The sequence below is a fragment of the Phyllostomus hastatus genome, unplaced genomic scaffold (assembly GCF_019186645.2).
Source record: "Phyllostomus hastatus isolate PE091 unplaced genomic scaffold, TTU_PhHast_1.1 phas_contig_210, whole genome shotgun sequence".
In the NCBI taxonomy this organism is placed as follows: Eukaryota; Metazoa; Chordata; class Mammalia; order Chiroptera; family Phyllostomidae; genus Phyllostomus; species Phyllostomus hastatus.
The window spans coordinates 5,313,561-5,338,475 of record NW_025333737.1 but is presented as its reverse complement, the minus strand read 5'-3'; the positions used below and the strand labels follow the sequence as shown (position 1 = coordinate 5,338,475).

At 55.4% G+C, this 24,915-nt stretch overlaps 1 protein-coding gene, 1 long non-coding RNA gene and 1 other non-coding gene across 5 annotated transcripts in view; 1 reads left to right on the top strand and 2 right to left on the bottom strand.

Annotated features, from left to right (window-relative positions):
• Positions 1-6,473: 6,473 nt before the first annotated feature.
• Positions 6,474-6,545, bottom strand: TRNAT-CGU. Its single transcript has one exon. It is a non-coding gene; the product is annotated as a tRNA-Thr (tRNA).
• A 281-nt stretch (positions 6,546-6,826) lies between these two features.
• Positions 6,827-10,764, top strand: LOC123817616. Of its 2 annotated transcripts, XR_006785461.1 has the most exons (4): positions 6,827-6,941; positions 7,038-7,134; positions 9,502-9,569; positions 10,541-10,764. It is a non-coding gene; the product is annotated as an uncharacterized LOC123817616 (long non-coding RNA). The 2 variants fall into 2 exon arrangements; XR_006785460.1 differs by lacking the exons at positions 6,827-6,941; positions 7,038-7,134 and adding an exon at positions 7,171-7,518.
• A 6,580-nt stretch (positions 10,765-17,344) lies between these two features.
• Positions 17,345-24,915, bottom strand: part of RAB11FIP4 (RAB11 family interacting protein 4) — a 104,287-nt gene continuing 96,716 nt past the window's right edge. For both annotated transcript variants that reach the window (XM_045836485.1, XM_045836486.1), the window contains 2 exons: positions 24,201-24,344; positions 17,345-23,086 (listed from right to left, as the gene is read on the bottom strand). In XM_045836485.1, the coding sequence (XP_045692441.1) occupies positions 22,970-23,086; positions 24,201-24,344 (261 nt within the window). In that variant the 3' untranslated portion in view covers positions 17,345-22,969. The remainder of the gene's footprint in view (positions 23,087-24,200; positions 24,345-24,915) is intronic.

Genomic DNA, 24,915 nt, shown 5'->3' with positions numbered 1-24,915 from the left:
GTGGAAAGGTCAATTACAAGAACTCAGAGAGCCAGGCGGTGGGGCTGGGCCTATCTCTGGGGGCAGAAAGGGAGCCCGAGGGTTTGGGACTCATTCCCGTCTCACAGCGCTACTGGCCCCAGCTTTCCTTTGAGAAAGGGCTTTCACAATCACGCTCCTTACCGCCAGTGTTTTCTAATGTGCCGTGTAAAACTATAAATACATACACACATATATATTTAAAGGTTTTACTTATGTATAGAGCAAGGGGAAGGGAGGGAGAAAGAGGGCAAGAAACATCAGTGTGTGAAATATCGATCAGTTGCCTCTCACACACTCCCAACTGGGGACCTGGCCGGCAAGCCAGGCGTGTTTCCTGACCGGGAATCAAACTGATGACCTTTCAGTTCACAGGCTGGCGCTGTATGCACTGAGTCACACCAGCCAGGGCCATATATATTTTTAGTGTAAATTTCATGGATGTTATTGTTACGAGGTGGCTAAAGTGGTTAAAGTAAGCCAACTCAAAGGCAAGTATTTAGTGAATAGTACGAGTGGTATTCTAATGAGGTAAAAATGGTAACAGTCTCGGGCACATTACTGAAGTTAGAAAAACATTCCTTGTGATCATCTTCAGAGAAACACTGCTTTGGAACGGTGGCTTTCTAACTTCCAGTGCTGACCCGTGGCAGGGAACATCTACGCATGTGTGCGCATGTGTCCACATACACATATATGCACACAAGCATGTTTATGCTACCCTATTCTGTTCCATTAAAAATGCTGCTTGCAAGCTGTTAAATTTACTTTGTGATCCAGCAGAGGGTTACCTCCTGAAATTTGAAAAATGCTACTGTAGGGAACGTGCCCTGATGATGGCTCTTGGTGAGAAATTTCTAGGTGCCCAGACTGTGTCTAAGAGCTTCTCCTTAGGCTCCCACACGGACCCTAGATGTAGGTACTGGTGTAACCCACATTTTACAGGTGAAGTTACTTGCCACCATCACTCATCTAGTATATGCATCCAGTCATCTAGGAAGTGCAGGCCCATGACCAGCCCCCCTCACCCCGCTCCTCCCGGCCTAGGGCCCTTCCCAGCCCTCTGGCTTAGGACACGTTTGCCCCTTCACAGTGCGAGCAGGGGTACACCTCTCCCAATGGCCCTGTGGCTTCTGTCCTGTTTGCCCCTCACAACCTCTCCGCCACCCAGGAGTTGGGCTCCTTAGCAACCAGGTTTCAGAGCCCCTGGTGAGGGCGGGGAGTGGGGGGTGACATGGACCATCTCAATGTCCCAGCCACCCTGCCAGAGTGCTGCACACACGCATCTCTGTGGCTGGGAGGGATCAATGTGCCTTGGGGACAAAATCCCATAGAGCTGGAGACACCGACCTTGTTTTCTGGCTCCCCTTGTTCTAGACTCTTCCCGAGGCTTTCCCTGCCTGTCCTGTTTTAAACTGCAGCCCCTGCCCCCACATGTCTTATTCCCCAACCCGGATGCTTTTTCCTGTCCACAGCCCTTGTCCCCTCTAATATGCCACACGTTTTCCTCATTTGAATGTGTCTCCCTGTCACTGATCTCTGCCTCCAACTCCCAGGACGCAAGCTCCGCAGGGACAGGGATTCTGTCTCTGAAGTACACTCCTGTGTCCCCATGCCTGCTGGCACATAGCACGTACTCTGCAAATATTTGCTGAGAACCCAGCTTTGCCGTGACTGGTTGGGACTGGCTGCCCCGCAGCCCCCTGGGGCCTGAGCCCCATGGACAGGGGCACTCCCGGGACACCTGCTGGTTTCACGTTTCCTCACACGGTGGCCACTTCTCACACGGGCTCAACATTCACAGTGGCCTCTGGTGCCCACACCGTCCGAGGTAATGAACATGGACACCACAGTCCAGTGTTGACCCTGTGCCCACCATGAACACTTGCTACAGCTCTAGCAACATGACAAGGTGCTGTGGAGTGGAAGGGAGGAGGACCCCTGTTTTACTGCTGCGGAAACTGGGCTTGGGAATTTGACAAGATTCACCCAAGGTCTGTGCCCTTTCCACTCTGCTTCCTCCTTGGGACCCTCCCGCCTATCAGATGCCACTTCTCTAGTCACGGTCGTGCTGGGTTCTTCTCAGCTTCCTGCTGTCAGTCAGAAAGAGCTCAGATACGGGGATCCTGGCGGCCAGAGGGAGGAGAGGGCTGCAAGTAACCTGGAGCATTTTGTGTGTGGAATTCACGGGCTTCATTTTCTCAGCCAATTTTGCCCAAATGGCAACTTACACGGATTTTGTGTCTCTGGGCCCTGGAGGCTAGGAGAGAGGGAGGGGCCCCAGAGCTTAGGGGAAAGACATGCCAGGAATGACATCTTCGCTGCAGAAAGGTCACGGCACCGGTATCGCTGGTCTTATCGAGGTTTGGAGCCTGTTCCAGTCCCTGGCTCCTCCACAGCCTTTGATACATTATCGCTGCCTCTGGGCCTCTGTTTCATCAGTGGCAAAACTGGTATGTGATTTTTCTGTGACTTCTCCCACTTTGGCTATTTCACAAATACAGGAAGAGAAATTTTTGAAGTTTCTGACTTTGTCGATTACCTTCATATTCCAGCCAGCCTAGAGAGCCCCTTTACCTACCTACGTAGGTTACTTGAAAGGACACCTTTCTTGCACATAAGCAGCCGCAGAGAGGCAAATTCTCCAGAAAGAAGCCCCTTCTCTCCAGGTATAATAATATTTCAGCAAGGCTAAGGCAGAACTGGGTTCGGTTTTCCTGCGTGATGGGAGGTGGGGAGGGGGCGGGTGGTGTGCGACTCCCCACCTGGGCTGCGCCCTCTGAATGTGCCCTCAGGAGTGAGGCGGGGAAGGTGGGGGGCCACCCCTGGGCAGGCCGGTCACACGGAGCCCCACTGGCCCCCAGTCCCCACCATCTCACTCGGCCTTCTCTGAAAGGCTTCCTGTGGGCACTTGGTCCAGGAAAACTAGGCATCTGTCTCCTGAGGAGTCTCACCTGGCCCCTCCCCGGCCTCTACAGCCTGAGTACTGTGGTCGGGCCTGGTGGCTTCGGTCACTGTGTGCTCTTGCTGTCGATCCACGTGAACGTCAGATGAGTGAAGTGGCTCTTAGCTCACGGGCCGGCAAACAGATGGGCCATCAAGTAATAATGAAGATGACTTTTCCAAACTGATCCGTGCTCCTCCTCCCACCTGTGTGATAAAGGTAGAGCTTCTGGATGACCTTGGACAAATCACTTCCTTTCCTTGCCTGTTTCTGTGGCTGTGAAGTGAGAGGGTTGGATGATTTCTGTTCCTAATTGATAACTTTTGCCTGGAAGGATGGGTTTGGGCCTTCAGTGTTTGCTAATCAAACTATTTACAAAGAGTGAGCATCTGTTTTAGTTCAAAATCCCGTTGTATGTGCAATGTTAGAAAGCCCACGGGAGAAAGAAGAGCACCCTCGCCTGCTCAGCTGTGACCTAGGCTGTGACATTTCAGGGTCAAAGGTGACTGAGCCCTGGAGGGTGGGGATGCGCGAGAGGCAGCCAATCAGAATTTCTCTCCCTCTCTTTCTCCCTCCCTTCCCCTCTATCTAAAAATGGAGGGGGAAAAAAACCCTTTAAAAAAAGGTGATTGAAGAAAGGCACAAATATCCAAATCCTGTTCATCCTCCCCAGCCCAGACGAGAAGTCATCTCCTCAGGGAAGACTTCTTCAGGCTTTCAAGTAGAGGCTGCTCTGGGTCTCCTACCAGGTGCTGGAAACACAGACCTGAGGGAGACTGTCTCGGCCCAAGTGCCGCCCCGCTGTGACATGACACACGCAGAGGGTCCCAGACCAGAAGCTGACTCATTACCTGGAGGAATCAGAGGTTTCTCAGGGGAGATAAGTCCTGAGTCTTTTCAAAGGTAAGGAACCTGACTCTGCCCCCAGTGTCTGATTAGCTGCTAATTTGCAGGAAACGCCAGGGAGGACAGAGGAGCTGGTTGAGCTGCACCAAGAGCTGACAGGCAGTGACGTCTAGATTACAGGACACTGTGCAGGTCCAGTGGGCCAGGTTCCTCACAGGTACGCCGCCAGGGACTGAAAGGGGATCCTAGTGATTGAAATACAAATGCTTAAAAGGTATATCAGTTTTCAAAATGAGTGAAGTTAAGCAATAGGTACAAAGATGAGCAGATGCTCGATTAGGTGATGAGTAAAAATGTGAGGAGGGATCACTATAAAAATAGGGGACGTAGCTACTTCCAGCTCTGGGGAGGGTGACTGAGGAGGGGCGTGTATGAAGGAGGCTTCTGGGGTGTCAGGCAAAGTTCCCTGACCCGGTTGGTGTTCTCATAATTAAGACATTCACTTGATTTGTGCGGCTTTTGAATAGATGTAATTGTAAAACAGAAGACTTAAACATATATTTCTCCGGGATGGGATATTGGACTGAAACCGACAGTATGAGGCAAATTGTATGCACTTGCCAAATTCTGCTTTTGAGTTAAATAATATTCACTCCCAGGAAGGAAGAGGCCTGACCTCAAGTAGTTTATATTTTCAAAAATACCCTGGAGGTTCTGGCTGCCCACAATGCAATGGCCATGCCCGCCTCTGCGGCTCTCCAACTGTGGTACCAGAGGCCCCGTGTTCTGTCCTGGACTCTGAAGGGAGCCACGAGGGCAGCCTGAGCAAGGGGAAGCTGGCAGAAGGCAGGGCCTCTGCAGCTCTCGTTCTGCCCATCAGGGAGCGCTGACCGTAAGTCTCTGGATGGAGAGCCGGGGCACAGAGGTCCCGTCATGAAGTGGCAACGACCAAGCCCCGCTGTGAATGGGGCTGCTATGACTCGCCACCTTGGCACCCATGAGCGAGATGGGTGGTGCAGCTAGAGGTCCCTTTGCTTGTCCAAGGCCCAGGGTCTGATGTAGAAATGTAGAATTTCAGGCTACAAGGCACTTAGGAAACACTTTTTTCAACTTTTGAAGTTTGCAACTGAGGAAGCTGAACTCCAGAGCATGTGAGTGGTTTAATAGAGGTTGTACAAGTAACTCAACACAGGCGTCTCCTTCTGCCTCCACCCTCACCCTTGAAGGCCACTAACCTACCTCCAGCCCCACCAGGGTGAGTATCGATCCACAAAGGCCTGTGAGGTCATCACAAGACCTTTCTGCTCCCCTTTCACTATGGTGCTTGTATCTGACCAGGGCCTAGGATCCATACATGACCCCTACCTCTGGCCCTCCACCTTTGAGGGCCCGTATTTCCCCCAACATCTGCATGCTGACTTCTTCTGTACCTTGATCCTCTTTTACTGACTTTGGCCTGGTTCATCCACCCTCATCTGCTAGAGTGGAATTCTCTCCTCCAGCTACTGCTGAATACCTGATGTCCAGCCTCAGAGTTCCGAGGATCAGTAATCCAAATTAAAGCATATGATATAAGGCAATATCCAGTAATAGTTCAGGACATTTCCCCTTCCTATCCCTGGATATTTGGAATCTGCCTTTGTTTGCATTTAGTGACAATTCCATGATGAATTGAATACTGAGCCAGGGTGACACCCTAGTTCAGCATTCCCTTCAAAAGCCAAGAACATCTCTTCCATTTATTGGAACCTTAAGGAAAACGCAATCAATATACTTCCCTGCTGCTTGAGCCCCACGTCCTATCTTCTGATAACCTTAGACACCGTTCCAAAGAGACTGCTGACTTCCGGTCCACCGGAAGCTCCCTATGGTGCCCTGTACAACGGGGGCCTCCAGAAATGTAATGTGACTTTTGGTCACATTAACAGAAATATGGAACATACAATGAAGGAGGTTAAGTTCCCTTAATGAGATTACATACACAGCAGTATTTTCAGTGCTAAGTGTCACAACTGAAGAAGGAAACAGACAGACTGGAGTGTATCAGGAATGGGAGACACTCAACATAATGTTGTGTTCAATCGGGCAGCTTATCCTAGAGGCGACTTGGGGAGTCCCACAGCTGGCTGGGGGCCAGACTCAAAGGCTCCGTTCACAAGGGCTGGGAAAGGAATAAGCACCCACCAGCTAAATGTTGTTGGCTTCCTAACCTAGAGGAAAAGGCAGGGGGCAAGCATGGTGTGTAACTCACCTTTCAAGGACCAAATGGAAACCACAAAACATCTCCAGAAACTCAAACGCCCTTTCTAGGAAGTCCTCCCACCCTCAAGACCTGCAAAATGAGTATGGACTGGACCCTCCCCCACTCTCCACCCCCACTAGCTACCCCGGTGCCTAGTGCAAGCTGTTCACCTCGGGTGTCAGTGTCACTGCCGGTAACGCAGGGATCCCAGACAGGTCTGCCCTGTGCAGTGCGGCTGGGGGAGCGGAGCTGCCGGAAGAAGCTACAGTGCTGTGTGACCCTGGAACCTGGGTAGGGGAGAGACTGGAGGACGCCTGAACAAAATCCGAAAAGTAAAAAAATCAAAAAGCCAAGTAGCAGAAGGTGGGGAAAGCACATATGAGAACACTACAGCCCCACTGCCACACCCCACCTTCAAGGGCCAGGCACGGACGGGGTTCGAACCCGCGATCTTCGGTTTACGAGACCGACGCCTTACCACTTGGCCACCGCGCCTGACAGCCGAGCGAGCGCTTGAAACTCTCAGTGGAAGGGAGGTGGCGCAGGCGCTAGAGGGGTGATGCCCCGCCTCTGGTCCCGCCCCGGCTACCCGCCCCTGCAGACCCGCCTGTCGGGAACCCCCTTTCCTTCCCACTAAAGTCAAAGCCAAGCCCCACATCCTGCTGGTGGTGGTGTCCGAACCCGTAGTGCTTGAGAGCCCGGGCGGGCCTCACCACCCCCCCCCCCCCCCCCACCCCCCCCACCACCCCCCCACCACACCCCCCGCCCCCGCCAGCGTCCCTAGGGGCACGGCGTCCGCAGAGAGCCCGAGGTGAGGCCGAGGGCCCAAGTGGAGAAAACCCAAGACCGGTGCCCGTTACCACAGCACTTCCGTGGCGACCGCGGACCCCGGTGAGCCAGGGCCGGGCGTCTGTCCGCACTGGCGTCTCTGCCAGCTCCGTGAGCCGCTGTGTGACCTTGGCCGAGTCGTTTCCATCTGGTCCGCAGGTTACGCGAGCAGTGCAAGCTAAGGCCAAGTAGATTGGGAGCCAAGAAGAACGACAAGGAGGGTGCGGGCATGAACGGGTCTGGTCCTCGGAGAAAGGTACAGGGACTCTGGACGGATGGGGGCCAGGCCGCAGGGGCCAGGGAAGGTGACCCTTGCTCAGTGACGCAGCACGCAGGAGGGGCCCTCCCCGGGCTGCTTTTGCTCTGCCTTGCCCTTCAACCCCTGGCACTGGCCCTGTGCACGAGACTCCAAATAAATGCCCTCTTAGACAAGATAGCTTTGCCCGGGAGGATCCCACGTGGGCACACGAGGAGACCCCTGCTGGGTGCTCCTGACGACAGTGCCAGGGGGAGTGGACAACTAGAGGCGACCTGAATGGAAGAACCGGAATCCGTCCACACCTTGGAACTGTAGGTCACCATTAAAAGGCATGATCTAGACTCAAAGGAATGATGAGCAGCACAGAGCACAAAAGCACAGGTAATTTTAAAAAGCAGCATGTAGGACAATACACGCCATTTATTAAAGTAAAGGGAAAAACAAAGCAAGGAGTAAGTAAAAAGCATATAAAGACGACTGGATAGGGGACTTCATTGGTAATGTTTTCGTTCTATGAAAGAGGCAAAACATTGAAATAGTGAAAATATGAATGCTTATTGTGATACCGTATATGTGTGCAAATTTTCCTTAAATTAGCAAAGAAAAGGAAATTAGGTCCCCCTGTCCTGGTTTGACCCCTGGCCACAGCATCAGTTCCAGGAGAGGTGCGCGAACACGGGTTAGGGAGGAAGAGCCCTCCTCTCAGGGTGGGCGGGGCCAGCTGCCAACCTCCCTCCGGGCCCCGCCCCCCGGACACCGCAGCCAGGGAGGGGACACAAACCAGACCAGTTGGGCCACTGCCACAGCCATTCATCCTTATTTGCAGAACTTTTTAAAAAGTATAGATTGTGGTGCTTTGGGAAAACTCAGGAAAGCTATTTTTGTGTGCGGTAAAAAACACATAACAGAAAATGTACCATCTTAACCATCTTTAAATGCACAGCATAGTAGTGTTAACTCTATGCACATTGCTGTGCAACAGAGCTCTGGAACTTTCCATTTTGCAAAACTGAAACTTGATACCCACTGACAGCAGCTCCCTGCTCCCCACTACACCCAGTCTCTGGCCACCCCCAATCTACTTTGTTTTTAGGAGTTGACTCCTCAGGGTACCTCATATAAGTGGAATCGTACAGAATTTATCTTTCTGTGGCTGGCATAATGCCACTGAGCATAATGTCTTCCAGGGTGACCCAGGCGGTCACATACATGGTTCCCTTTTTAAGGCCCAATGGCATTCCACGGCATGTTTCTCTGCCCACGCGTCCCACCACGGCATTCCGCTTACTTCCACCTCTCGGCTCTCGTGAGTAACACTGCCATGAACACGGGTGTGCAAATATCCTGAGACCCTGTCTTTAGATCTTTTGGATGTATGCCCAAAAGAGGGATTGCTGGATCATATGGTAGTGCTGTTTATAATTTCTCGAGGAGCCACCATACTGCTTTCCAGAGTGGCTGCTCCCATTCACACTCCCACCGCCAGTGCACGAGGTCCCAGTGTCTCCACATTCAGGCCAGTGCTTGTTTTTGCCGTTGCTGTCATGTGATGGCTGTACTAAGGGGTACGAGGTAGCATCTCGTTGTGCTGGGGTTTGCATTTCCCTAGTTAGTGATGGAGGGCATCTTTTCATAGCTTGCGGCCATTTGGAAATCTTCTTTGGAGAAGTCTATTCAAGTTCTTTGCCAATTTTTTTTTTTAAATCTAGATTGTTGTTTTCATTTTGGGTTGCAGTTCTTTGTATTTCCTGGATATTAGTTGCTTATGAGATACATGGTTTGCCATTATTTCCTCCCGTTCTATGGGCTGAATTTTTTCACTCTGTCATTGTTTCCTTTCCTCTGCAAAAGTGTTAAGGTCAGTGTAGTCTCATTTGTCCATTTTTGCTTTCGTTGCTTGTGCTTTTGGCGTCATATCCAAGAAACCACGGCCAAATCCAATGTCAGGAAACTTTCCCACTATTTCTTCCTCCTAAGAGATATCCATTCAGGTCTTATGTTTAGGTCTTTAATCCATTTTGAGTCAATTTCTGTCTGTGGTATAAGTAAGCATCCACTTCATCTTCCGTATGTGAATATCCAGTTTTCCCAGCCTACGCTGTTTGTTCAAGAAACAGGGAAGTTTTTAAAAAACAATTTAAACCGGAGGGTTCGAAGGACACGTGACCATGCCACCGGACAGAGTGCCGCCTGCCCTCTTGCGTGTGTAAAACTCACTGCAATTCTTTCGCTCTGAGGTGTGTGTTCTCACATTTTAAATTAGAAATCAAGGGCAACAACTGGCCACAGGTGATGGAGTCATACATTTCATTGGCAACAATTTTTCCTTTTCAGTGGCACATAATGTTATTTTTTAAATCGCAGGAGAGCCAGACTTGTTTTCACATTTGTGTGTCCCGGGGTATCCTGATGTTCTCACTCTCCGCTGTAGGGTGAGCATTCCCCACGTCCTTCGGGGTGGATCGCTTCCTCGGCTGCAACAGGTGTACCGCTCTGGTGCAGGGTGCAGAGTGGGGAAGCTGTACGTGGTGGGGGCAGGGTAATATGGGAACTCTGTGCTCTCCACTCAGTTTTGCTACGGACCTAAAACTTCTCTAAAACAATAAAGTCAATGTTTAACAAAATACTCCCCAAAACACTAAAAAAACATAGATGATTCTTGAATCTTTTGCTTTCTGACCCACCTGCTATGAGTCACACTTGGGTTTCATTTTGGGTTGCAGGAGTTCTTTGTATTTCCTGGACTGCACTTGGGTTGCTCCCTGATGGGGGTCTGTCCACGTCTACTCCTCAGCTGGGTAGGCCCAGGCACCTGGATTTGCCCTTACTTGCAGGAGTAAGCAGCCATAAGAGTGTGGTCTAACTTCTACTTTCTAAGTGTGTGTGTACCATTTTTAATACAGGGCTTTTGCATTACAAAGGCGCCCTGGTTCCGGAGCACAGAGCTCCCAGTGGGCAAGGATCAGGCTGTGCGCACCTTCCTGTGGGGTGGTGGTGGGAGCATCCAGTCGTTCCTTCCACAAACCCTCATTGAGCACCTGCTACTCGCCAGACCCTGCTCTCAGTGCTGGGGCTATAGCAGCGGTTAAGGAGCATGAATCCCTGCCCTCATGTGCTTTCATGTGTACATAAATAATCAAAACATATAGCAGATCAGCAAGTGGTAAGTCCTAGGGAGGAAAATCAAGAAGGATAGGAAGTTCTGGAGGAGGTGTTGATTAAATTCAGTCACAAATTCTTTGCTGCTCTTTCCCGTCTAAACGCGGAGTCTATTTCTCTCCTGTTTGGATATGGCGGGCCATCTGGCTTGCCTTGCCCAATAGAATGCGGTCAAAGTGATAGTACATAGATTCTGAAGCTTAGGTCTCAAGAGACCTCATGGCTTCTGCCTCTGCTGCGTTAGGCTGCCTCCCCTGTCCTGAGGCCACCGTGTGAGGAAGACGGTCTAGCGACTGGAGGACGAGAAGCCATGAGAAGCTTCCCAGCTGAAAGCCAGCACCACCTGCCAGACACATACGTGAGGACGCCTCGGCCCTTCCTGCCCAGCTGCCCTTCAGCTGAGTGCTGCTCCTGCATACCCAGCAGAGGAACTGCCACAAAATCATGACAATAATAAATCGTTCTTGTTGCAAGCCACTGCACTTTGTGGGTGGCTTGTTACGTAGCAGTAATAGTTCATGGACTTAGGTCACATAGAGCTAACACACCATTTGGTTCTAGGTTTGTAGGGCAGTGTCATTTGCATGGAATCGTTAAAACCTCTGAGATGCTGGATGTGGCCGGGGCCATGCCCAGCGCCCCCCAGCAGGCACTTGGCCTGTTTTCTCACCCATAAAATGGGAGCGTCAGTTAGCCGTGAGCCGCGGCCCTGCATGAGTTAAACATTGAACAACTCCCCTCATTATTCACTGCTGAAGTTAGCAGGGGAGCGAAATGCTGGCTTGCCCCTTATTCCTCGGGTGTAGTAGCAACTTGACACTTGCCCCTTTGGTCAAGTTTCACAGTCTCTCTGCCAGCACAAAAGCGTCTAGATTAAGGCTGTGTTAATAGGAGAAAAAAGCAAACACAGCTTGAAACCTTCTTGGAATAGCATGCGGTCACATCTGTTGACATTTAAGTTAAGCTTGCTTTTCACAGTTAGGGTCAGTGCAGTTTGGTTTTTCTCTTTCATCCCCCCTGAGTGTTTATCAGTTACCTTCTCCTGACTCCACATGTAGGTGTTGCCTCCTAACAAAGTGCTTACAGGTGGCCGTGCAACTCAAGGGGCTGGGCAGCGCTCGTGGGTGGGTCACCAGCTAAATGAAATCCGGCTCCTCAGGGGCCCCCAAAACAAGGCAGGAGGCTCCGGGAGCACCGCCACTGAGCAGCTGCAGCCCTGGGGACTCTCGCCCTGAACCCGACCCTGCTGCCGTGGACAGTCAGTGCTCACCGTGGGGCTTCTGCACAGTCAGACATCTACCGGGCCCAGGGCAGAGGGCTTATGAACCAAGTCTCTCCCCAAGGTGGGTCCTGCTTGGCCGGATCCCTTCATGAGAAAGATGAATTTTCAGGGAGAGGAGAGACCGAAGACATGCTGTTTCATGTGTCTACTGCTGTGTAACCAACTATCTTAAAACCTAGAGGCTTCAAACAAGAACTCACTGTTTTTCGCGGCTCTCTGGGTTGACCAGGCAGCTCTGCTCCATCTGGTGTCGGCCGGGGCACTGGGAAGCCTGGTGTGGCCTCCCTCACAGGGCTGCCACTAGCTGGGAACCTCGGCGGGGCAGTTGGCTCAGGACCTCAGTTCTCCACGTGGCTGCTGGGGCTCCCCTGAAGATGCACGTCAAGGGAAAGGAAGCAGAGCTTCCTTCAGGTCACTTAAGGTCAGATCGGAGAAATCCCAGGATGTTACTTCTGCCACAGCTGATGCGTTTGTATCTATTGATCGAAATAGTCAGGGCGCCAGCCAGACTCGAGGGGAGGGGAAGGAAATGCCCCCCACCCCCAGTAGGCAGAGGCCTGCACGCAGGGAGTGAGTCACGGGCAGCCACCTGTGGACACTCCCTCCCACAGCTGCCGTTCATTGACCGTGACTTTGAGTGTGGGCACCAATTGATGCTCAGCCCAGGGCTAGATCCCACAGAGGATGAGGTGGGTCTCCTTTGTCTTCACTGCTCCCCCCTCAGAAAAACAGGCTCCTCCTGAGGGCTCTCTGGCAGGACAGGTCTCCTTCCGGCCCTGGCAGCCCCCAGAGTCGACATTCACCACACCCCCATTCCACACCTGCAGGACAAACACACGGAGGGGCCCGCCCAGACGCTGCCAGAGGCCAGCAGAGCTCAGCATTCGGTCTGGGGCCACCTGCTGGACTGGATGAACTGGCAGAGCCGAGTGGGAGCAGAGGGGGCCACTGGGCCAGAACGCAGGGGCGAGGGTCCCACAGGCCATCCATCAAACCGGCCATAGAACGTAGTCTCAGACTTCAGCCCTTTGCTCTCTGGGTTCGGACCTTTCAGAAGCACCCGCACTTTTTTTTTAAAACCCAGAGGCCACACCAATGTCCTGGAGCCCAAAGTGAAAGCCAAGGCCAAACCAGGGATAGCAGGAGATGGCTCCAGACCTCCTGGGCCTTAATGCCCATAACCATGCCCCTGAGCTTGGAGCACTATTGACCCTGTAGCCCACCTTAGAATGCAGCCCAGCCCGCTAGGCTGACCCACCGTGGAACCGCCATCCTTCCCGGGCCTCTGCTCCAGATCATGCAAACGGCTGCACGTGTCCGCACTTCCGCACCACCGCTCCCTCGGAGCCCTCTTCCCCGGGCCTCTCTCCAGCCCCTCTGCTCCCAGAGAGCTGCCCCAGGCTCCAGGGCTCAGCACATGGCTGCCTTCACCCCGAAGTCTCCCAGCCCCTAGGAACCTGTCTGCACCCTGAGCAACCCACTCCTTGGGTGAGTCAGTTGAGCCCTGCCCTGATTCTTCCCCACACCAGGCGCCTGCGTGTGAATCCTGGCCGACTTGTGGGTGGGTGGGTAGGTTGCCTGCGGTGGCTGAGTGTCCTCATCTGTGAAGTGGGGATGCTCCCACCACCCACCTCATGGATGTCGTGAGGATTAAATGACACACAAAGCAAGTACCTAGAGCCCTGAGTTGGTACGCTAACGTGAACTGCCTCCTTGTGGCCTCCAGCAGGATGAGCGTGGGAGAGGCCCTCAGACGGGGAGGCCTGACACCAGTTCCCACTGACCTGGGGCTCGAAAATCAGAGCACAGACGTCCAGATGGACAGACTAGAAGGGAACCTGCCCAGACCCTCACTGAGCACCCCCACCACTGAGCATCACCTGCTGACCACGGGTTCTGGACCTGACAAGGGCCGGTGTTGCTGCTCCTGCTGCCCCCGAGGCCTGAAAGGAAGAGCTGCAGGAAGAGCTCTTTCCACTTCTGGCTGGAGTCTAGTCACCTTCTGGAGTCATTTCTAGTGGCCTCAGGCAGACGCCCCTGCGGGGCTGTGAGACGCCTGGCTCCCCGGCCCAAGTGACCACCAAAGCCTAGTAATTCCAGCTCCTCATTACACTCCGCAAAGAACAACAACAGAGCAGGTCTCACCTGGGTCCAGACTGCCTCCATCTCTCCCTTGGTCTCCCAGCAACCTGCCTGGGCCCCTGCCGCTCTGTGAAACTCCACTCTGAGCTGGCGGCTCCCCGACAACAGTCGCTGCACCCCGCTCTCTACAAGGCCTTGCACCTTCTGCTGCTGCTCCCGTGTCCTCCCCAACCCCTTACCTGGCCACCTCCTCCTCCTCCCGCAGTCCTCAGCTGAGGTTCCCCTGATTCCTCAAATGGTTTCAGAGGTGATTGCACACGGGTGTTTCTCACCCCTGGCTACATGCTGGAATCACCTGGGGGACTTCGAAAAAAAAAAAAAAAAAACACCCAGTGTCCAGCCCCACCCTACCATCCGAATTCAAACCCCTGGCCCCAGACAGACAGGCACACCTCGTCTTATGCACTTCACCCTTTGAGCTTCACAGGTGCTGTGCTTTTACAAACTGAAGGCATGACCCCGCCCCCGCCATTAGAAAGATGCCAGGGCACTTTACTGCGGCACTGGCTTAATTGCCACAGCCTGGAATCAGGCCTGCAATGGCTCCAAGGTACACCTGTGTGCGTGTGGTTTAAAAGCCCCCAGGTGATTCAGATGTGCGGCCAGGATTGAGAATCTCCCACCCAGCATCCTGGAAGCTCCCTGTGTTGTGACTGTGGGGAGTGGGTCCGCTGTGCTCACGGTCACAAGCCCAGCACCTAACCCTACACTGGGTGTCTAGTAGGTGCTGATGAAACATTTGCCTCGTGGACGAAGGAGGCCCACCCTCAGCCCACCAGGCTCCACGTTGCCTCACCAGCCCCACCTCCCAGCCACGGTCCCGAAAGGGCTGTGCTCTCTAAGAGCCTCCCCCACGTGCGCTCCTGACTCCCACAGTCCTTCAGGGCTCTGCCGAGCCCCCGTCCGTGGGCGAGCCGTCCCTGATCCCCAGCTGGCCTCCGTCCCCTTGCCCCAGCTCCCAGCGCCCTCTGGACTCTTCCCTTGGCTCAAGCCTCCTCCCCCAGGATGGAGCCTCCGCTGTCTTTTCCGTGCCAGTTCCCAGTGCCAGTTCCCAGTGCCGGGCGCAGCTCAGCAGATTAAGTTAGCTGGCTGAGTGATTCCGTGCCCTTACACAGGGTCTGGCACGAACACCACAGCTGTTTTATTACAAAGTCTTTTATTACAAAAATCATAAGCATGTAATTCTGTAACATAACAATGCCACGCTCAAGCACACCATATGACATTTCAGGTGAAATGTTCAAATTAAAACTATTAATTATTGCAGTCATATTATTGCCCTACGAACCACACTGAAGCAGGCCCTACTTCTGCCGGAGCCTGTAGTTTTGACCCATGCAGGAGACTCTGACCTGGTCACCGATGACTCTGAATGTCCCTAAATTTGTGGGCCCGGTGAGCTGGCGGGATCTGACAATGAAACCCTTTGCAGAACTGTGACCTCTGGGGGCCGTGGGGATGCCACCTCCTACAGTCAGGGAATTTCTCCAAGGCTGGTGAGTGAGCACGCCCCCGAGCCGGGGGCACAACCTGTAGACACACAGCCGTGCGTGCGTCACCCCTCTCCAGAGCAGTGACCTTGTGTCACACCCAACAAGTGATGTTGAAGTCCTGAGCCACAGTGCCTTGCATGTAGCCTTATATGAAAATACAGTGCTTGAAGATGTAGTCAAGTTGAGATGAGGTCGTACTGAGTGAGGGCGGGTCCTGATCCAACGTCTGGCGTCCTTGTCAGAAAGGTGGAGCTAGGACACAGAGATAGATGCACGGTGCAAAGACAGCCCTGTGAGGATGCGGCCCCGAGCTACGGAGCAGCTGGGCTGAGGGGGGCTGGGGACAGGTTTCCCCTCGGAGCCTCCAGAGCGAGCCCACCCTGCCCACACCTGCATCCCAGACTCCTGGCCTCCAGAATGGTGAGGGAATAAACTTGTTATTCTAAGACACCCAGTTTGTGGTGTGTTTCTGTGAACGCCCTTAACAACTTAAACACAACAGAGGAGACACTTTCATAACAGACTTTTCGGGAAGATGAGTCTTACCTCCCCAAACCGAGATTCTGATTCTGCAAGCCCTTTCCAGCTCCCCGCTGTGGCCTGGGCACACGCTGTCCATTACCCCTCGTCACAGGTTCATGGAAGGAACTGGGGTTTCCTTCGCTTTAAGGCCGGGGCCAGGGACACAGACCGGTGAGCGCCCTGCTCAGTCACATAGGTAAAGACAGGGGGCAGGGCCCCAAACCCAGGTCTCTGATGGGAAGTCTCGGAATCTCCCCATGCACACAGTCTCAGAAAATGGTTAATGGCTTGATTATTGTAAAAGGCCAGCAAATTAGAAGTTAATGCCGGGGCACTTCAGCAGTGCCCCTGTCCCCACCTGGTCCTCAGGACTCTGTGGTGCCCCACATCCTTGGCTAGAGTCTGAGTTCACCTCCAGGCTCAGTCCTTTCCGGGGCTCCAGGTCTCTGCGCACACGCCCCCCTCAGCCCCGCCCCCCGCAGGCCGCAAGGGCGTGCAGCTGCTGGAAACACCAGCAGCCGCTCCTGGGTGGCTGGGGTGAGGAAGGCAGAACCTGTCTCGAAGACAGTAGTGGCAAGAAAGGAGTGTTTCTGAAACTGGGGTGCAGGGCAAGCACTCAGGAGTTGGAGGAGCCTGACTGGCCAGAGAGGGGCCCTGGAGAGGGGTGGAAATAGGGCCACCAGATTAGAGAAAAAAAGGCTCCCAGTTAAATTTGAATTTCAGATATCAGTGAATAATTTTTTAGTATTGCAGGGGACATACTTCAACTAAAAAAACTTCATTTCTGAAATTAAAATGTAACGGGGTCTCCTGTATCTTTACTTGCAGACTCTGGCACCCTCATTGGAAAGGAAAGAAGGCACGTTAGGGGCACGGAGAGCCAAGGTCCAGGAGAACACACAACCCCCAGTGCGGGAGACGACTTCCCCCGGAGCCCGGGGTGGGGCCGTGTAGATCCAGTGAGCAGGAGCCGCCTGCGGCCCTGGCAGACCCATGGCCAGGGCTTTCTGGGGATGTGCAGGGGCCTGGTCCTGCCTGTCCTAAAGGTCTGGCCAACAGGGAGGGCAGCTTCATCTCCAGAAGCGGGGCCTGGCAACCTGCGAACACCTTTGACACCTCGAATCCCACAATAACGAGAGGAAGGGGTAAACAAGCAGAGGGTAGGCATGGGGGGCCTGAGCACTCCAGGGCATGGCAGGACCAGCGCTGGCAGGTCAGCCTGCCACCAGGCTCAAGTGGAGGGCCTGGCCTGTGACCCAGGGGAGTCATGGTGGCTGGTGTGGAGGAAGATGGTGCTGGGACCTCATCAGAGGGACCAGAGTGAGTGGAGACCCCTGGGCGGCCCTCGCTGGGAAAGGCAGCACGGTTGCGGCGAGGACAAACTTTTCAAACCTCACAGCCCAGTGGCTGGAATGACGGTCTTACAGGAGCTTCTGGGATCCGCACCTCGTCCCCTAGGGAGAGCCGAATCTGCAGGGTGCCCCCAGCTGCTGGAGGACAGCACCAGCCGCCCTGGCATGCCGTGCAGCGCCCACCCTTCCCCAGGAGTACTGGAACCACGCTGCACCTCTCCCACCTCCCGTCCCCACCACAGAAACTCACCATCAAGTCAGGCAAGAAAAGCAAACTGTTTATTTACACCTTGGTCTGTACATTAGTTCCCAGAAAAGCCCGCCTCTGAGAGCCAGCTCCTTCTTGGCTAGAAGCAGGCCGGAGACAGAGAGCTCGGGATCCTGGGACCCGGCCTTGGGGCCTCGTCCCACTCTCCCCACCGCGGGCCTGGAGGGGGAGGCCTCCCCTGAGCCCCAAAGCTAACCTGCTTCCAGATGGAGGGTCCTGGGTCAAGAAACTCAGGTGGAGCCCCACAGACAGCCAAAGCCATTCAACCAACCCTCGGGGGATGAGACCTGAGACCACATGCGCAGTCGGTTCCATTTGGCCCGGAGACCCGGCCGGGAAACAGTACGCGCAGGCGCGGGACACAGGGCGCCAGCAGGCAGCAGCAGCAGCGCCGTCTGATGGCGGCCTGACCGCTGCGGGGGGAGGGGGGGGTGGTTAATGGCACCCGGGTCTGAGCACCTTCAGCGGACGAGGAAGAGCTTGGCAGTTGTTAACAGCAGATAGGGGCGGCAGCAAGAAGCCGCCTCCTCCTGCCCACTTGTCCGAAGCTGTCCTAGATCCCGGACAGCAGCAGCTCGAACCCAGGCCCAGGGCCGCAGCCGCACAGCTGGAGCCGCCTCCGGGGGCCCTAGCAGGGGGGGCAGCCCCGCAGCGTCCCTGCCGGGTTGAGGCCTGGGTTAGCGAGGCGCATGCCGCCATCTGCACATGTTGACGCCAACACAGGCAGAGGTTTGCGGGAGAAGCTGCTTTACACACTGCCACCCCTTCCAGGTGTGCGGGCTTCTAAACTCGCAGCAGGCTGGATGAGCGACCACGTGGGTCCCCAGGCTCACGACCAGAATGAAAAATCCTGTACCAAGTGACCGCGTCTGCATGGCTGAGTGAGCGGAGGGCAGAGGGGTCTGACCCCGCGGGGGAGCGGACCCTGCCTGGCAGAGGCACGTGGACACAGAGTGGAACACTATGTACACATTTACAGGGCTCGGGAGGGGCGGGGGCCAACGCCAGGATGTAGAAAAGGGGCAGTGGTCACGTGGAAATCCTGTACAGCGGTGACAGGGAGCAAAAAGGCACAAGGACAACGACCCCAAACCATGCAGACAAAACACAGCCTGCGCAGCGCAGCAGAACAGGGGGCCCGCCAGGAGGCGCAGGCTCCTGGGACAACAGCACTTGGACCCTGCGGGGGTGGCCGAGATGCCACCGCCAGCCCCTCTGGTGGCCCGGGGCAGACATCCCTCTGTTCCAGTCACAATGGAAACAGAAGCACGAGGTTGGGGCATCAAAATCATGTGGTGTCACGCTTCGCCAGGGTTCATGCTTTCAGGAGCAAACCTTTCTGAAAAGCTGTCCACTCTTCCAGGTGGGCAGTGGCGTGGCGGAAGAGCCTCCGAGTTGTGCTGCCGTGCAGGTTGGGCTGGCCTCTCCTGCGCCCTGCCCTTTCTCACACCCGCAGACAGAGCAGGAGGGCAGGACCAGAGGTCCCCGGGGTCAGTGAAGGGAAGGGACTTGCTCAAAGTGACTGGGGAGGGAGTGGCCCCCACACTTGGGACCCTTCAGCTGGCAAGCCCCGGTCTCCCCAGCCAGAACCAGAGTCCTAGGGGGCTGCCCCGGGCCTGTAGAAAGGAGGGCTGGGGGGCGGCAGCGATGAGTGGCCCTCTCCTCCATTTAACACCCCCCCCCTTTAAAAGAGACGCTGATGATGTGCCAGGACAGCAAAGTCATTTCCTTGGCATGGTGGCCGTCCACAGCGTCCTCCGTTTCAATCACACCTAAGATTAGCTTTTAGGTGTATATTTGCTAGTATGTTAAACACCATACCCATGGAGCACAAGAGGGCTAATTTCTCCCTGAGCCACAGGCCCACTTGCCCCTGCAGGCCTCTGTCCATTACGAAGTCCCTTGTGGCAGCAAGAGAGCCCACCCCACACCCCTAACTACCAGGCCGCCTTGGGCCGGGAATCGGACTCGCCAGGGTAGCAGCCCCTGGGGCCTCCTGGCTGCAGGCCAGGTGCTGGTTTGGCTGCGAACAGGGGAGGGGCTGGGGCAGCCTTCACCCACCCTGGTGAAAACCGGCTGGAGGCAGACCCCGAAAAGCCAGCAGCCCCTGCAGCTCAGCTGGGGGAGGAGGTGACTGCTGTTTCTGAGGCTGCTGGTCAGCTCCCTACCCCGCTCCGCTCCACTCCACTCCCATATCCCAGCACGTGCCACCCACGACTGCCTGGGAGCCAAGCGGACCTGCCCACTCAGAACTGCTAACCCCCGGGCTGCTGACAAGCGCTGGATCCACCAGCTCCTGAAGGCATCTGGCCTCCCATCCTGGGGGCAAGGGATGTGCTAACCTCTCACCATCTGACTTCCCATCAGGAAAAGCCACTGACACCCGAGTGGCTTTTGGCCAGCACCCGGGTTAACAAGCCCAGCAGCCATCCCCACCCCTGCCAGCACACAACCCGCTCTGCCAGGGCCTCAGCCCCGGCTGCACGCTGGCATCACCCGGGGAGCCCTTTTAACCCGTGGACGCCTGGGCCACACCCACACCAATTAAACCCCAACCTGGCGGGGGCAGGGGGGTCAGCCCAGTCAGCAGAATTTTCTAACCCTCCCCAGGTGACTCCAGTGCCTGAGCGGAGCTGAGAACCAGTTTCAGGTCCAAGGGCTGCGGAAAGTTCTCGAACTTTGTGTGTTTTTCATAGGTCGGAAATAAAGTCAAGCTAAAGGAATCTCTCTCTTACAATTTGCAAAGAATCTAACACATTTAAAATAAGATACCTTATCTAAGGTTGGCCAATTCAAAGTTTAAAAAACTTTTTTTTTTTACCAGGACTTTGTATCTTATACTTTCCCACAGAACAGGGCCACCTAATCCAGAAAGTGCTTCCTTTGCTATCAGATACTGTCCATAAAACTAGCTCGCGGGTTCAGCGGATTTTGTCTGGTCTTGACTTGAACCCGAGGACGGCCCAGCGTCTGCACAGCGTGACTCTGCCGCGGGAGCCCCCCTGCCCCGACACTTCCGTACTTCAGGCAAGGTGGTGCCGGCCCGCCCCTACACGGGTTTGGCAAAAACAAAAATCAAAACCCACATAGGACACCCAGTTAAATTGTAACAAATTACAATCACCTGGGGTGGGGAATCCTTTGAACATTCTGATGCCTGGGCTGCACCCACACCAGTGAAATCAGAACCTCTGGGGATTTGACCTAGGTATCAGGATTTCAAAATCCTCTCCACTTTAAATATGTGCCAAGTATTGCACAGAATATACTCCTCCTAAAAATTATTTGTCATTAACCTGAAATTCAGATTTACCTGGACATCCCATGCGCTAGCTGACAGCCCCAGTACTAAGAGGCAGGAGAACTCTCGCCCTGAGAACCGGCGAGGGGGGAGGGAGCACAGGAGACGGCGGTCTGCCCCTTGCACCCACCCAGGGGGAGCACAGCTCCCACCCGGCCCGCGGGCGGGGGGGATGGTGGGGGGAGGCCAGGGCGCCTGGGCCGTCTGCCCTCCTCAGGCTAGCTTCCAAGCGCAGAAGAGCGCTTTTTAAAAGTCTGATTTTAAAAAGCCAATTGGACAGTTTTATACGAGGTATTCTGGCCGAAGTCAGAGGGGCAGGTGTAACTTTAGGTGTGTGTTCCTGGAATTCAGTCTCGCATGAAGTAGAGACTGCTCCCTCTTCCTGAGACCCCAAGCCCCACACCAGGTCCCCAGGGGCCTTTCAGACGGGTGCTTCCCTGGAGCGTTCGTGGCCCCGCCTGCCACTCAGGCCTCTCCTCGACCTTCTGGAGAATTCCACACCAACGTAGCTAAAGAGCACGTGCAGTTTTACACATAGAACGCTGGTCTCTGGGGCGCCGGCCTCTCTGCAGGACTCCCTCCCAGTGAACCCAGACCAAAGCCCTCAGGCTGCGGTTCTTCTCTCCTGTCCCTTGGATTGTGGCCACGCCTTCCCACCAGCACGTTCTCAGAAGACCCACTCCTTAAGTCACCCTTCCACGGCCACTGCTCAGACCCTCAGGGGAGCCCGAGGAGGCCAGTGTCGTCAGGGTGAGAAACCCCCAGAGGACTGACCCTGCCCTGGCCCTCCTGGCGCGGGCGGCCGGAACTCCTGGGTTGGGCCAGTGTGCCCCGCCACTGGCGGGACAAAAACAAACCCCGCGCACAAGCCCACAGAGAAACCACAGAGTCCAACGGAAGCAAAAGTGGACTGGCATGAGGGATGGTCAGTCGTGGCCACAGACCTGCCACCGTGAGCAGGGACACACCCGGTTCCCCAGGTGCCCTCCGCACCCCCCACTGCCCTGTCCCCTCCCATGGTCCCCTCTGTTCCCTCTCTGGTCCCCTCTGTTCCCTCTCCGGCACGCCCAGACTTCCCCTCTGCACCAGGAGTGCTAACGAAAGCAACCTGCGGGGGAGAAAAATAAGGACCATCCACGTGTATGTCTATTTGGATTAAGGAAACGCATCAGCCCTATACAACGGAGAAACACAGGAAAAAACTAAAAAAAAAAGCACCGTACCTACTCCCAGCTGCCTGGAACGAAAAACTGCATTAACATCCATCCAGAGTGAGAATTCTCACACATCCCATGAAGATGAAAGACTAAGGTTTCCCTGAAACTCCCCCAGCTGACCCCCAGGAGCCCAGCCCAGCCCGGAGCCCCGGCTCTGAGTGCCCAGACCCGAGGCCCGCTGTTGCCAGGCTGTGCAGAGAGCAGGGACTGGGGAGCCAGGCCCGCCCCGGCCTGCAGACGCAAGGATCCACCCCGGCCTCTTTCAGAATGCAGCCGGGAGAAGGACACTGCGGGGCAGGTGAGCATCACCCCCGCCCCTCAGCCTCCTTCCCCTTCTTTTGAATCCCTACACCTTACAGCATTTCTCCTTGTCTTATAAGCAAAACAAAAACAGGAAGGGAGAGGTAGATAAGCAGGGACAGGCGCTCTAAAAATGCCGAGAACTCCCAGAATGCGGGTGGGTCTTCCCAAGCCTGAGTCCCTGGGACACAGCTTGCTCAGGCTCACAGGGGCGGCCCGCCCGGGAGGGGCTGAGAGGCCCCCTTCGTGTTCCTCCTGCATGCCCCTTCCTCCTCCTGAGTTCAAGCACCTGGACTTCACAGGTGGCCAAAGAGGTTGGTGAGGACACAGCTGCTGGGCATTCGAACTCCTGGAAAAGATGGTAATTTTGCTCCTACTCCTGGGGGAATAAAGCGGTGGAAAAGAGCCTGTCTCCCTAGAGTGCTTCTGAATCCTCATCCCCAGAGGTAGAATCATGTTATCCAGTATCTGAAACACAAGCTTCCAGTTCTTGTTAATACAGTGACTCCTGACTGTAGACCTCGGCCCCTGCACCCCCAGGACCCTCTGCCCCTGCAGAGGGACCACGAAGTGCGCGAATAGCTGACTGCACAGGTGTCACCCCCCAGCCACAGCCCCAATGTGCACGCCCCCCCCCCCATCCACACCAGGACACATTACATCGTGGACAGAGAGACATTTACAGTGGGTGTGTGAGGCCCAGCCGGGGCCGCAGCCTCAGGCAGGGTCTGCCCTTTGGTCCTGGGGTCCTGGGGTCCTGGGGTCCTGAGGCCACTCTGCAGCCAGCATCCCCGTCTCAGTGTTTGATCTCGAGGATGGAAGGGTTGTGGTCCAGGATGGCAAGGATGATCTTGTCCATGTACTGTCGCAGCCGGAAGTTGATCTCCTCCTGCTCCTTGAGGGCTTCCATGAGCTGGAGGAGGCAGGACAGATGGTCAGAGGACGGACCGGGCAGGGGCCCAGCTGCCTGGACTCACAGTGAGCCGGGCTGTAAGTCAGAGCTCAGCAGACCCTGTGCAAGGCAGCCCCACGGCCAACCTCAGCACTCGGACGCTAGGGCACCAGTCTAAAGCCCGGCTCAGCTCACGCCCGAGGCAGGTGCTACACCAATGCCCCGCCCCACCCCCCCCCCCCAGAGGTCTGATTTAACTGACCTGTGCAGGGGCTCAAGGGGTAAGTTTTGGTAAAAGCTGAGAACGCTGGCCAAAGGCATTTATAACCAAGACTGACATCCCAAGTCCCTGGGCCCTGAGACTGTAAGGCTGTTTCCTCAGACTCGAGCAGCTCCCTGACTGCCGCTGGCCCGCCATCGCCCCCCTCCAGGTCAACTCCTGACCAGTCCTTTAGGATGACACTGAAATCCTGCATCTGTCCCTGGCTCACCTGGGAGCTCCTGGAGGCCAGGGGTCAGCTTGGCTCTGTGTCCCCAGCACAGGGTTAGAGGTTCAGTGACAGTCTTAGATTCGTGTTAAAATGTAACCAGAGTATTCTGGAGGCCTGAACTTTTATAACCATACCCAGGTGGGGCAGAGAGAGGGAGCTTTGATGCTTTGGGTCCCTCTGCCTCCACAGGCTGTGACCCTGTGCCCTGGTCCCCCAGTCTGTTCAGAGAGCCTCCAGCTATGAGAAGATTAAGTGAAGACACACTGCCAGCAGGTGCTTGAGCAATGCCAGTGCCCTCCCTCCCTTGGCTGGGAGGAGGGGAGTCCAGACTCCCCTGGACTACATGTAATGCAACCAACGGACCTTGTCAGCACAGGGCTGGCTGAGCTGAGACTCAGATTCCAGCCTGCTCCCCAGCCTGGACTCCTCCCACTGCATGCACGAAAGCAGAGTTGATTCAATTTTCCCCGCAGCTCTGCCACGTCACGGAGGGTAGTTGCAGATGGGGACTCTCAGGGTCCAGGCCCAGGCCTGCTTTTCCTGCTCTGGCAGCCTGGGGCTCCACATCGGGGCAGGTTGGGAGGGGCAGGACTCAGAGGAGGGCCAGGCCCCAAAGCAAGAGCAAGAGCAAACGGTCACGCTACCTCATCGCGAGAGGCTGTGTCTATTTCTGCAGCCAGAGACTGGGCTTTGGTCTGGGTGGCAAAGAGGTTCTTTGCTTCGTAGAGGCTGAGGCTCAAGATCTGCCCATTCAAGTCATCATTCTGATCCCGCAGCTTGTGGTTCTCCTGTGAGCAGGCCCAAGGCACCATCAGTTCCCAGAAGCATCCAGCACCCACCGGAACCCACTTGTCTGCATCCATTGTCCCCCGACTCCCAGCAGGACCCTCCCCTCAGGCGTGTGTCATGTCAGGACATCCACAGATGATGTGGCCTCTGCCAGGCTTGGGGTGGGGAAGGGCTGGGTACCGGGAGGTCACAGGGTTCTTGGAAGCCACAGCCCCGCTCAGGGGAGCCAAGTTTCCAGGCAGGAGCGTGGTTTTTGGCTACCTTCCTCCCTGGGGTGGGCGAGCCAGAGTGAATACCCTGAGGCCCTGTGTGAGGACACTGCCCACCCGGGCGCTCCCCCAGCAACAGCCCTCGATGAGAAAACGTGGTGCCTTGGGGTGTCCGGGCTGGCAGGCTGGCTCATCTCCCTGGCTCCTCCTGCAGCCGGGCTTGGGAGTCCTGCTGTGGCAGCTCTTTCCAGGTGCACCCACACTCCCAGGAGGCCACCCTCGGTGTCCTGCCCAGACCCTGGTTTACCAGCCCCATGCTCTAGTTTTTGCCTGAAGGCTCCTACCGGCTCACACCTGGGCC